This window comes from Selaginella moellendorffii, unplaced genomic scaffold, assembly GCF_000143415.4.
Source record: "Selaginella moellendorffii unplaced genomic scaffold, v1.0 SELMOscaffold_2, whole genome shotgun sequence".
Taxonomy (NCBI): domain Eukaryota; kingdom Viridiplantae; phylum Streptophyta; class Lycopodiopsida; order Selaginellales; family Selaginellaceae; genus Selaginella; species Selaginella moellendorffii.
In genome coordinates this window covers 2,463,015-2,474,860 of record NW_003314263.1, presented here as the reverse complement: position 1 = coordinate 2,474,860, position 11,846 = coordinate 2,463,015, and the positions used below count along the sequence as shown (strand labels likewise).

At 49.9% G+C, this 11,846-nt stretch overlaps 2 protein-coding genes and 1 long non-coding RNA gene across 14 annotated transcripts; 1 reads left to right on the top strand and 2 right to left on the bottom strand.

Annotated features, from left to right (window-relative positions):
* Positions 1–645: 645 nt before the first annotated feature.
* On the bottom strand, positions 646–2,839 carry LOC112351568. 4 transcript variants are annotated; one of them, XR_002994176.1, is made up of 7 exons: positions 1,763–2,836; positions 1,604–1,709; positions 1,429–1,552; positions 1,212–1,370; positions 1,056–1,149; positions 876–1,003; positions 646–830 (listed from the first exon to the last, which is right to left on the bottom strand). It is a non-coding gene; the product is annotated as an uncharacterized LOC112351568 (long non-coding RNA). The 4 variants fall into 4 exon arrangements; XR_002994175.1 differs by having other exon boundaries at positions 1,056–1,145; positions 1,212–1,552; positions 1,763–2,839; XR_002994173.1 differs by having other exon boundaries at positions 1,212–1,552; positions 1,763–2,835.
* A 206-nt stretch (positions 2,840–3,045) lies between these two features.
* On the top strand, positions 3,046–6,619 carry LOC112351558 (probable disease resistance protein At1g15890). The gene is made up of 3 exons (XM_024689643.1): positions 3,046–3,376; positions 3,461–3,718; positions 3,780–6,619. Exons 1-3 carry the CDS (start codon positions 3,099–3,101, stop codon positions 6,436–6,438), a joined length of 3,195 nt encoding a protein of 1,064 aa, XP_024545411.1. The 5' UTR covers positions 3,046–3,098; the 3' UTR covers positions 6,439–6,619.
* On the bottom strand, positions 6,566–11,160 carry LOC9661155 (DNA repair protein RAD5A). Of its 9 annotated transcripts, none has more exons than XR_002994163.1 (8): positions 10,100–10,440; positions 9,944–10,037; positions 9,390–9,891; positions 7,461–9,238; positions 7,027–7,403; positions 6,916–6,977; positions 6,727–6,862; positions 6,566–6,669 (listed from the first exon to the last, which is right to left on the bottom strand). XR_002994163.1 is itself a non-coding variant. In XM_024689652.1 (4 exons), the coding sequence occupies exons 1-2, from the start codon at positions 11,134–11,136 to the stop codon at positions 10,514–10,516; spliced, it is 570 nt and encodes a 189-aa protein (XP_024545420.1). In that variant the 5' UTR covers positions 11,137–11,160; the 3' UTR covers positions 9,895–10,037; positions 10,100–10,440; positions 10,492–10,513. The 9 variants fall into 9 exon arrangements, 1 of the variants encoding a protein (XP_024545420.1); XR_002994165.1 differs by having other exon boundaries at positions 6,916–7,403; positions 9,390–9,716; positions 9,762–9,891; XR_002994168.1 differs by having other exon boundaries at positions 6,916–7,403; positions 9,390–9,696; positions 9,762–9,891.
* Positions 11,161–11,846: the final 686 nt, after the last annotated feature.

Genomic DNA, 11,846 nt, shown 5'->3' with positions numbered 1-11,846 from the left:
CCTCCAGAAGGAGCAAAGCTGTCGCAGGGACCGTGAGCTGCGACTGCTGGGTCCTGTAGCTGCTACTGCTCCTCAGCTGCTCGTCGCCCCCACCGCTCTTGAGAAAATGGAGTAGCAAATCGCCGCTGGGAGACGACACATCCACGCCCAGTTCATCCTCGGCCTGAGTAGTGGCAGTCAAGGCGGACAAGCTGGGAGGAAACTTGTGGCGGATTCCACGTCATGGCTGACTTCCAGCTCCCTGTGAGAGAATCACTGCCCGATACATGACTGATCGCCCCAGAAACCCCGAAACTCTAGAATGTGCCCCGGCTTTCTAGCCGCCCCGGCCGCGGAGACGAGAGGAATCAACGCGATCGCCTACAAAGCCTCAGCTTTCAGCTCAATTTCCTAGAGATCAGATGCTTGCATGAATCTAGATCGGCTACTCCGGCTCAAATCGCGGCGCGGCGCCGGCGCTGGCGCTGCTGCTGCTTCTCGAGGCGATCCTAGCATGCATACCTTGCTCGTCGCCGATGCTGCCGGAATCAACCGCGCTTGCGATCGCCTGCTCCTTCGCTGTCCGCCATAGCCGCGAAGAAACTTAGAAATGCTTGTACCCTAGCCCATTCATTCATTGAACTATCCGAAGAATATACGCGCCGATGCTAGAAGCATATTCCCCTATTTATAAGTTAAAAAAATGCTAAGGACTCCAGTTCTTCTCATCTAAATAGCATTTTGAGCTCCTCGATTCGAGCGCTTCGCACCTCTTTGTCTGTGAGAGCCCTCGCGAAATCGCTGCTTCCTCGCTTGGACCTGTTGCATTCTCTCCTCCACCGAGTCCTCCTCTAGAGACATGAGAAACGTCAAAGAGAGTTTCAAGTGGCGCTTACTTTGACGATGAATCGCTTGATCGATACGTTCTTCGTCTGACCGATGCTCGATCGTCCACATTCTCGACTCGGAAGATGGCTAAAAAAGAAAACTATAGCGCGTACCATGAGAAAAGCATGAGCATGACCTGTCCACAAAATAGAGTGGTTTCTTGGAGGTAAGCAACACAAAAAGCTTACGGCCACGGCTGGAATATTGCTGAAGTTTTTGAGCACTTGTTCTCGCTGACGCTGCGATAGTGTTCCGTCCAAGCGGACGAAACAGAAGGTCTTCCTGGCAGTGCATTGTTAGAAACACAAACAAAGAGAAAGCACCAAAAGGAAAGACGCTCATACCTTTTCAATGGTATCTCTAACAAGTCGAGAAACGCTGTCCACTGACTAAAATCAACGCTTTTCGACCCGGCCTCACTTAACGTCTGGAGGTGGTGCAGCAGAGCCTCGACTTTGGACGACTCCTTCCACTGCTCCTCGACATTTATTCGAAACCGATTACTTGTTGGTACAGTTATGAGTTCCTATTTCGTACAGGAACGCCTGCATGATAGCTTACCTTCCTTCTTTATCAGTTGAATCTTTTATTCTTCGAAGCATTAACGGCTTCAAGATAGCTTGCAGAAGCTTCAATCCGCGCTCATCCCCCTCCTCGTAAGGCTTCTGACTTGTTGATATAAACTCTGCAAGCACATCATATACGTAACGTCTCTGGTAAACACAGAAAACTCTACCTCAAATGGAGAACTACGCTGCTCATAAGAGAAAGAGCCTCTGGTGCCATTTTGCACTTCCCAAAGGTATCAAACACTTGGCCCAGTCGGCTGGAAGCCGTCCTATCTGTGAGCAAATGGTTAGAATTAAAACGGAGAAACAAGTCAAGTGAAACGTACCTCTCCTGAAGCTTTTGTCAAGAACCTTACAATGTCGGAGCTCGCTTTCGGCCGAACCTTCTTGTGCTCAAAGAACTTCTTCTTACTTTCGGCTTCAGGCTTGGGAAAATTGAAGGACACGAACTCGCCAACACGAATCCGTCATCCCCTGGACGTCGAGTACCCGGCAACTTCAGTCTCTTGGAGAAGCCACCACCAGGTTCCATCTTCACTGAGCCAACCGGAGCTTCGACTCTTGCAGACTCAAAACCAGCTTCCATCTTCACCAAGCCATCTACTTTCGTAGGATCACATCCAGCTGCGATCGAAACCGAAGCTTCAGCTTTCACGGAACCACAACCAGCTTCGCCATGTTTCCTGACAGTCTCAATGGAGCTCTCCACCACTGTTGTTCTTTCCACCTCGGCATCGTTTCCTCCTCCAGTCATGATCTTGTTTACCTCTTCTTCTCCACCATCGATTGCTCCACTTTCTACTCCCGAATCATATAAATCCTCTGCTCCACTATCATCGCTCATCTCGGCAATTTTTGCTGTCCTAGAAGCCTCAGCTTTTGCGGGAGTTTTTGGCGATCCACAGCCGATGGAACATTTTGCCGCAGGGACCTTTGTTGTCACCGTACATCTAGAGCTCCCTGTCGTCCACGATTTACCAACGCTGGCTGGGGCTCCTCGCCTTGGCACTGCTCCAGAACGCCGATCAAGGCCGCCCCCCAGCGCCGTCTCCTCGACCACGCGGGCAATAGAAAACCTACGTCGCCTCCAAGAAAGAACCCTAGAATGGAGAAGTAGAGACGATAGCGCGGGAAAATGTAGCGGGAAGCCCCAATCAATTGCGCGCCAGCATCGCGCATCTGATCGACGACCTTCTTCTTCGCAAATCCTGGAGATCACGTCCGGGCGGGAATAGAATGATATGGAGCACCCATTGCCAGGATCGCATTGACTGGGCGATTGCGGATAGAATCTAAGATCTTTCAAGACGTCGGTGACAAGATCGCCCGGATCCCATCAAAGATCGGCAGAGGAGCCCTCTATTCCCGTACGCCTGGATCAACGCCGTACAAGAGAAAAGACGATGTTCTTCTCGGGCGTGTCGATGTTTAGGGTTTTGGCCAAAGACACAAGTACTTTACGTGCTCCACGTTTGTCTGTTTGTACAAATAGAGGTGTTTTTTGCGAGCGATGTAGCGATCGTTGCGGTGCTCACTGTGAATCTCATAGAGTGAGTGAGCCACAGCTGTGAAAAAAGTGAAGAATTCCGATCTACAAGGTCAAGAGTTAATATTGCGCTTCTTTCTGGGAGGGAGACAACCTTTACTTGTAGGTCTACAGCCATGGAGGTTGTGGGCTCCTTGACAAGCGTCTTGTGTGGCTTGGCTCTGGCCCCTGCTAAGAAGATATGGGACTGCAATGCCAACATTGAAACGCTGGAGAACCAGGCGCCCAACATCCAGGCCAAGATCAACGCTTTCAGTGATCACAAGCAGCAGAATTCTGGCTTCACGTTCTCTCAAGCGGCCGAGGAATGCTTGGAGCGTGTCAGGAAATGGAACACCACGGCACAAGCACTCTTGGGATCACGCCACAACAGGATCTGGAGCCCCATAAAGCGGTCGGTACAGTAGCATTTTATCTTTTGTGTGTGTGTGTGTGTACAAATGGCAGGCAGCTGGTTGAACTTCTCCACTTCCTATAGGTACAAGCGGAGTAACGAGATCGCGAAGTCCTTAAGTGCCTACGACGATCTCCTGTCGCAGATCCAAGGTCACGAGCATGAGCTGAATGTCCACATTGAGGAGCTAAAGAAGAGGGCATCCAGAATCCAGGCCACGCTTGACAAGTTTAATGCTCCCAAGGACAGGAATCCAGATTTCCGCTACTCTGGTGAGGCTGAGGCGTGGCTGACTGAACTGACTGAATGGACTGAGAAGGCGCAAGCGCTGCTTGGATCACAGTAAGGCTTATTCGAATTCATGTTTGAAGCAATGAAGCTAAAAGATGGATCTTTCGCGCAGGGAGAAGCGATCTGGCGCGATTTCGGAGCTGATACGCACTTGCGAGGGCGATCTCCTCCCGCACATTGAAAGGTACGAGCGAGAAGAGTTGAGAGTGATACAGCCGAGCACCAGCTTTTCCGTACGGAGTTGTCCACAAGACAGAGGTCTCGTAAACTATGTACGGCGTGGTGTTCCCGAGGCCAACGACATGTTTGGCCGCCATGGGGAGCAGCTGGATGAGGTGGTGAATGCCCTCCTGGATCCACAAGCCCCGGGGAAATGGTTTGGACTCCTGGGAATGGGAGGGTGTGGCAAGACCACCCTTGCAAGATTCGTGAACAATGACCAGAGGGTCCGGCAGCATTTCCATGACAACATTGTATGGATCACTGTCAAGAAAGATGCATCGGAGGATGATCTCAGGGCCCAGCTCCTCAACGCTCTTGAATGGGGCGGCATGAAAGAGAGGGCCCAAAATGCAGGCACCCTTGAGCATGTGCAGCCCTTGGCACAAAATGTTGCTCGTGGAATTTGTGTCTTGCTGATACTGGATGATGTGTGGGACATGAGCTGGGCCGAGGGACTGGATTTTATAGCAGGGCCGTCCTCTTACAGCCGGGTGCTGGTAACAACCAGAAAGGAAGACATTTTGAGCATGCTGGGTGCAAAAACATTTCGTGTGTGTAAGCTATCAAAGGCCGAGAGCGAAAAGATGTTTTGGAAGTTTGCCTTTCGTGATTCACTACCTAGTGATCCGGACATTGTGAAAGTTGCCAAGAGAATAGCTAGCAAATGTGAGGGGCTCCCTTTAGCTCTTGAAGTGATTGGCAGTGCCATGGCTGTCTACAGGAATGCGGGGCCACAGGTGTGGGAAGAACGCTATCAGAAGATGCATTTGTTGAATGACGGGGACATTGAGAAGCGGATGTTCCAGCGCTTGAAGTTTAGCTATGACGAGCTGGGACGGTTTAATAAGGATGAAAAGCTGCAAGAGTGCTTTCTCTATGTGGCTGCGTTTCAAGAAGATTGGAACATCAACTTTGATGATCTGAGAAAATGTTGGATAGCGGTTGGGTCAGAACTCTCGCCTCTGCAGATTGTTAGTGAACTGGAACGAAGATGCCTAGTGAAGACAACTGATTTTCGATGGGTTAAGTATGTAACTGTGCACGATATGGTACGCAAGCTGTGCATAAGAATCTTGAAAGGGAAGTACCCGCCCCAGGAAGAGCACGAGAAGGGATGCCTGTTTGGCTATGATTGTCCACCTGGGATTTCTCCAACATTTTCTAAAGTTTCATTCATTGGAAAGAAGGTTACAAGCAGCCTTTTGTCTGACATTCATGTGCGAGATGTCTTGCTTCTCGATGGATGTCATAAAATTTCTGGTGTGGATGTCAGTCTTATTATAGATCACATCCAAAATGTCAAGGTATTGAGCTTGCTTCACTGCTCTGATCAGGTCCGTTTTATTCCAGAGAGCATATCCAAGCTGAGAAACCTTCAAGTGCTTGACCTTCGAGAGATGTGCCTTGTACCAGATGCGCTCTTCAGCTTGACATCACTGAAGGTTTTGAAATGCAAGGCTACCAGAAATCTCAACTTTGGATTAGTGCCCCAATTATTCAACTTGGAAGAGCTGGAGCTTTATTCCTTTGAGGAGTTAGCTGTGGATTTGAGTGGAATTTCAAGCCTACACAAGCTAAGACATTTAGAGCTAGGCCTCCACAAGGCAACAATAAAAATACCTCACGGCCTTGGTGCACTAGAGGACATTGAGACACTGGAGTTGTGGGCAAAGAGCATGGACTTTGGCGATTTCACCAGCCTATGGCAACTTGTCAATCTGAAACGATGTGATATTAGGGTGGAATCGACTATCAAACTTGACTGGAAGCGAATGTTTAAGAATTCCAAACAGCTTCGGCACTTTTCGATTGACAGGGTACAAGACGGTGAAAACAATGCCGAAAGCCTTGAATGGCCACAGCTACAATTTTTAACCATCACAAACAATGAGACAATGAAAGACCTGTCTTGGCTAAAGGGCTTTCAACGGCTACGACAACTTCACCTAGACTGCAGTGGTATCCAGTTCTTCAGTTTAGATGGATCGTTCCCATGCCTTGAAGTTCTGGGCCTTGAAAATCTACACATTGCACAGTCGGAGTTCAAGGACGATTTGGCAGCAAGTCTTCCAAACCTGCAGCTTTTAACATTCAAGCTGGCTCCTGATAATACATGGGAGCATTTGCCTCTCTTTGTGACACAACACCCCAAAGACCTTGATGAACTGGATGTAGAAGGTTACATGAGGAGACTCTTGATGCCAACTGAGAGATCACAGCTGAAGGTGAAACAGGTCGAATTATTCGCGAGGGAGACTATTATTAAGCAGCTCCCCAATGATTTCTTTGAGCCAACAGACCAGATGACTGCTCTAAGAGGTGTAACCTTGGGTAGGATCGAAAATATTCCATCATCCATTGCATCCCTTCCAGGATTGGAGGAACTTGAGCTCTCTGGGCATGATGATGTAGTGTGGCCCCAATTGAGTTCAGACAATCACGGCCTTGGCTTATTTCCCAGGCTCAAAGTCCTACGCTGCCCAAACGGTACGAAAGTTCCACCATGGCTTGAGGAGCGGCCGGATGTCCATATAACCTTCGAGGCCTAATAAACCTTGCTCCTTCAGTGGACATCGATTGGTTTTCGAAGATCTGCGCAAATGCTACACCATTTTGCATCACAAGCAGAACATCAAAAAACGAAAACAGAGATTTCACAGCGTCAGCAGCGTTAGGAGAAGAAACATTTTCTTTTTTTCTTACAAATCGTATTCTCAGGATATTACTTTACTCTCGTGGTTTTGAGTATTTTATTGTCCATCGTGTCTGGAAGATAGCTGCTGCCAGAAGTTAAATGTGAGCTTGAAACATCACAAGAAGAAACAAGCAAAACTTACAAGTCTTCCTCGGTTAAGGCATTCTTGGCAATGCATTGAATCGCAGCCTCCACATTGTAGTCTTCCTTGGCAGACGCCTCAAAGTATGGAATGTTTCCCTTGGAAGCACACCAGGCTTGGCTTTCTTGTGGGAAACCTGGACACACAAGCTTTAAAGTAAGGCGAGAGAGATCAAACAAAAGAGCTCACCACTCTACTGTTCCCTCCGTCAACATCGACCTTGTTGCCAAGAACAATGAAAGGAAAGTTCTCTGGATCGGAGGATGGTTAAATATTCGGATAAGAAACTATAGCGGGTACCATGAGTCACGTTGTCCTATGCCTCCTGTACGTTTAACATGGCATCTGACTCGAGGATAGTTGCCATTTGAACAACAAGCTCGATCTTGTTTGGTTCTTCCTCATCAACGGAGAGGCAAACATCGATGTCACTGTTACAAACTCCAAACGCATTAACACAAGATCCGAAAAGAAAGAGCCGTGTTCCCGGGATCTCCCTCTCGAAAAGGGACTCAAGCTTCGAGAAGTACTTCCTTCTCCGGACCTCCGGTTGGTATAAGCTCGTCGTAGAGGCAGAAAAGCTCACAAGTGAAATTCTGCAGATCCAGTCGGTAAAGAAGATCACGTCTGTGCATGGGAATGACGCGTCTGGACTCCCTGAAACGGTTCTCCTTCGGCTGTAACCAGAGATACAAACACATGAAAATAAAGAAAGAGAAAAAGCAAGCACAAACCTTGTAAAACTGTGGAGCTTTACCCTGACGACGGTGACCGTCAATTTGTAGCTCCTCGAGATCTAGAGAGGTCGTCACGCCTTCTCCTTCCAAAGCATCTAGATTATGGAGCCTCTGTTTGGACTCCTCAAAAGCCGCACCAACGGAAGAGTTCTGCGTACTTCCCGATGGCAAGCCTGGACGTTCAAGTTGAGATGCCAAAGACCGTGCCTTCGCAACCTTGTAGTCCGGTTTTTTCTCCGCTGGAAATGCTGCCTTTGAGTCGGCCTGTTTTATCCTCCATTCCTGTTGATGTTTTCTCCTAGCATTCGACTAAGTCCCGTTTGAAGATTTAAGCGACTCGTCCCTTCCATCAGAGATATCGCAGGAGGTGATGTCACTTGGCTCAGCATCTTTATGCCTCTCATTTACCGCAATCCACTGGCCAACAGCACCCCGACCACCGCGTCTGGCGTCTGCACGACCGGTACCTCGACGCCTTCCCGCACCTCTAAAGTCATCGCCTCCGGCCTCAAATTCGGCCTCTCCATTTACGTATCTCCCACGATAGTCCTGTAGTCGTCCGGATGCCGAGTTTGTCCTCGGCTTATCATTTTCTTAGAGTCGTTATAGTCGTAGCCGTTTAAAGGTAGTGCGAGGCGGCAGGCTCCGATCCCCTTCGCTTCAAAAGTGCGAAACCAGCAGCTCCACCTCCATCGACTTCCCGGGACATCTCGTTCGCTTCAACGCCAAAGCTCCGGGCTGACGTCTTGCGTTCGCTTTCTCCGTCAAACAAAGTGTGGCTTGACGACGGAAGAGCAGCCCACAAACGTCCAAGGAGGTCATTTGGACTCTGCGGAGGAGAAACGACATGACGCCTCGGCGGTCCTATGGGGCCGTGAACAGCAGATGGACTTCCTTTCTGTGATGGCTCTCCAGAATCCCCACTGTCCTGTGTAGCATCCACCTTTGTGGAGGCTGGGCTTCACACGACCAGGACCACCCTGTAACAACTGAAGGAGCTCGGAACCATTGCCGTGGAATTGTTGCTTGTCATCCTTCGCAGGTGTAACCGATCTCCTCGGCTGCTCTGGGGCGCGTTTGGAGTCCGAGGTCTCTGCTGCGCTGGGTCCAAACACCGGAGACCCGAAGTGAAGGCCAGGACGAGGTTTAAGCTCCCCAGAGGAATGCGGCGGATGAACCACATTATCAGCAGGCTGGAAAGTCGGAGCATTTGGAAAAGGATACGGCACTGGCGGATGGAACGGTCTCTCGACTGGAAGAGGAGCAAACGAGCGTAGAAATCAGTGGTCCGACGGAGTCAAGAATGGATCCGAAGGGAAAAGTGGGTCTTGGTGCTCCTGGAAGTGAGGTGACCACCCACCAAATCTTATTGCTGGGACGTAGAGTGGTCGTGGAGGAGGACCTTCTCCTCCTCCTCCAGGTGCTCCAGAAGGAGCAAAGCTGTGGCAGGGACCGTGAGCTGCGACTGCTGGGTCCTGTAGCTGCTACTGCTCCTCAGCTGCTCGTCGCCCCCACCGCTGTTGAGAATATGGAGTAGCAAATCGCCGCTGGGAGACGACACATCCACGCCCAGTTCATCCTCGGCCTGAGTAGTGGCAGTCGAGGCGGACAAGCTGGGAGGAACTTGTGGCGGATTCCACGTCATGGCTGAGCTCCCTGTGAGAGAATCACTGCCCGCTACATGACTGATCGCCCCAGAAACCCCGAAACTCTAGAATGCGCCCCGGCTTTCTAGCCGCCCCGGCCGCGGAGACGAGAGGAATCGACGCGATCGCCTGCAAAGCCTCAGCGTTCAGCTCAATTTCCTAGAGATCATATGCTTGCATGAATCTAGCTCGGCTACTCCGGCTCTAGGCCAGCGAAATCGCGGCGCGGCGCCGGCGCCGGCGCTGCTGCTGCTTCTCGAGGCGATCTTAGCATGCATACCTTGCTCGTCGCCGCTTGCGACGCGATCGCCTGCTCCTTCGCTGTCGAAGAAACCTAGAAATGAGCCATAGCTCCTATATCGATAGCCTATGACACATTCATTCAGTAAACTATCCGAAGAATATACGCGCCGATGCTAGAAGCATATTCCCCTCTTTAACTATGTATACTGATATAATAAGTTAAAAAAACTGCGAAGGACTCCAGTTTTTCTCATCTAAATAGCATTTTGAGCTCCGCGATTCGAGCGCTTCGCACCTCTTCGTCTGTGAGAGCCCCCGATCAATCGCTGCTTCCTCGCTTGGACCTGTTGCACTCTCTCCTCCTCTAGAGACATGAGAAACGTCAAAGAGAGTTTCAAGTGGCGCTTACTTTGACGATGAATCGCTTGATCGATACGTTCTTCGTCTGACCGATGCTCGATCGTCCACATTCTCGACTCGGAAGATGGCTAAAAAAGAAAACTATAGCGCGTACCATGAGAAAAGCATGAGAGCATGACCTGTCCACAAAATAGAGTGGTTTCTTGGAGGTAAGCAACACAAAAAGCTTACGGCCACGGCTGGAATATTGCTGAAGTTTTTGAGCACTTGTTCTCGCTGACGCTGCGATAGTGTTCCGTCCAAGCGGACGAAACAGAAGGTCTTCCTGGCAGTGCATTGTTAGAAACACAAACAAAGAGAAAGCACCAAAAGGAAAGACGCTCATACCTTTTCAATGGTATCTCTAACAAGTCGAGAAACGCTGTCCACTGACTAAAATCAACGCTTTTCGACCCGGCCTCACTTAACGTCTGGAGGTGGTGCAGCAGAGCCTCGACTTTGGACGACTCCTTCCACTGCTCCTCGACATTTATTCGAAACCGATTACTTGTTGGTACAGTTATGAGTTCCTATTTCGTACAGGAACGCCTGCATGATAGCTTACCTTCCTTCTTTATCAGTTGAATCTTTTATTCTTCGAAGCATTAACGGCTTCAAGATAGCTTGCAGAAGCTTCAATCCGCGCTCATCCCCCTCCTCGTAAGGCTTCTGACTTGTTGATATAAACTCTGCAAGCACATCATATACGTAACGTCTCTGGTAAACACAGAAAACTCAACCTCAAATGGAGAACTACGCTGCTCATAAGAGAAAGAGCCTCTGGTGCCATTTTGCACTTCCCAAAGGTATCAAACACTTGGCCCAGTCGGCTGGAAGCCGTCCTATCTGTGAGCAAATGGTTAGAATTAAAACGAAGAAACAAGTCAAGTGAAACGTACCTCTCCTGAAGCTTTTGTCAAGAACCTTACAATGTCGGAGCTCGCTTTCGGCCGAACCTTCTTGTGCTCAAAGAACTTCTTCTTACTTTCGGCTTCAGGCTTGGGAAAATTGAAGGACACGAACTCGCCAACACGAATCCGGCATCCCCTGGACGTCGAGTCCCCGGCAGCTTCAGTCCCTTGGAGAAGCCACCACCTCTCTGCATCTAAAACAACTGGTTGCTTCTCTGCAGCTTTAGCCGTGTCATTTTCTATTGGAACCACCTTCGCTTCAGACAAATGGGCAGCTTTACCACCCCTGAATGGAGTTTCAACTTTCACAGTATCATAACCAGGTTCCATCTTCACCGAGCCAACCGGAGCTTCGACTCTTGCAGACTCAAAACCAGCTTCCATCTTCACCAACCCATCTACTTTCATAGGATCACATCCAGCTGCGATCGAAACCGACGCTTCAGCTTTCACGGAACCACAACCAGCTTCCATCTTAACGGGATTACCGTGGGTCAAGGCACTACCTCTGATTGAAAGTCCAGCTAAGGCGCTAGAAACAGCCTCGCCATGTTTCCAGACAGTCTCAATGGAGCTCTCGACCACTGTTGTTCTTTCCACCTCGGCATCGTTTCCTCCTCCAGTCTTAATCTTGTTTACCTCTTCTTCCCCACCATCGATTGCTCCACTTTCTACTCCCGAATCATCTAAATCCTCTGCTCCACTATCAACAATCACCTCGGCAATTTTTGCTGTCCTAGAAGCCTCAGCTTTTGCGGGAGTTTTTGGCGATCCACTGCCGATGGAACATTTTGCCGTAGGGGCCTTTGTTGTCACCGTAGATCTAGAGCTCCCTGTCGTCCACGATTTACCAACGCTGGCTGGGGCTCCTCGCCTTGGCACTGCTCGTCGGAGCCTTAAGCTGGAGCCTCTTCCTATTTCTAAAACCCGGAGTGTCGAGCCCCATTACCTGTGCAGCTCCAGAACGCCGATCAAGGCCGCCCCCCAGCGCCGTCTCCTCGACCACGCGGGCAATAGAAAACCTACGTCGCCTCCAAGAAAGAACCCTAGAATGGAGAAGTAGAGACGATAGCGCGGGAAAATGTAGCGGGAAGCCCCAATCAATTGCGCGCCAGCATCGCGCATCTGATCGACGACCTTCTTCTTCGCAAATCCTGGAGATCACGTCCGGGCGGGAATAGAAT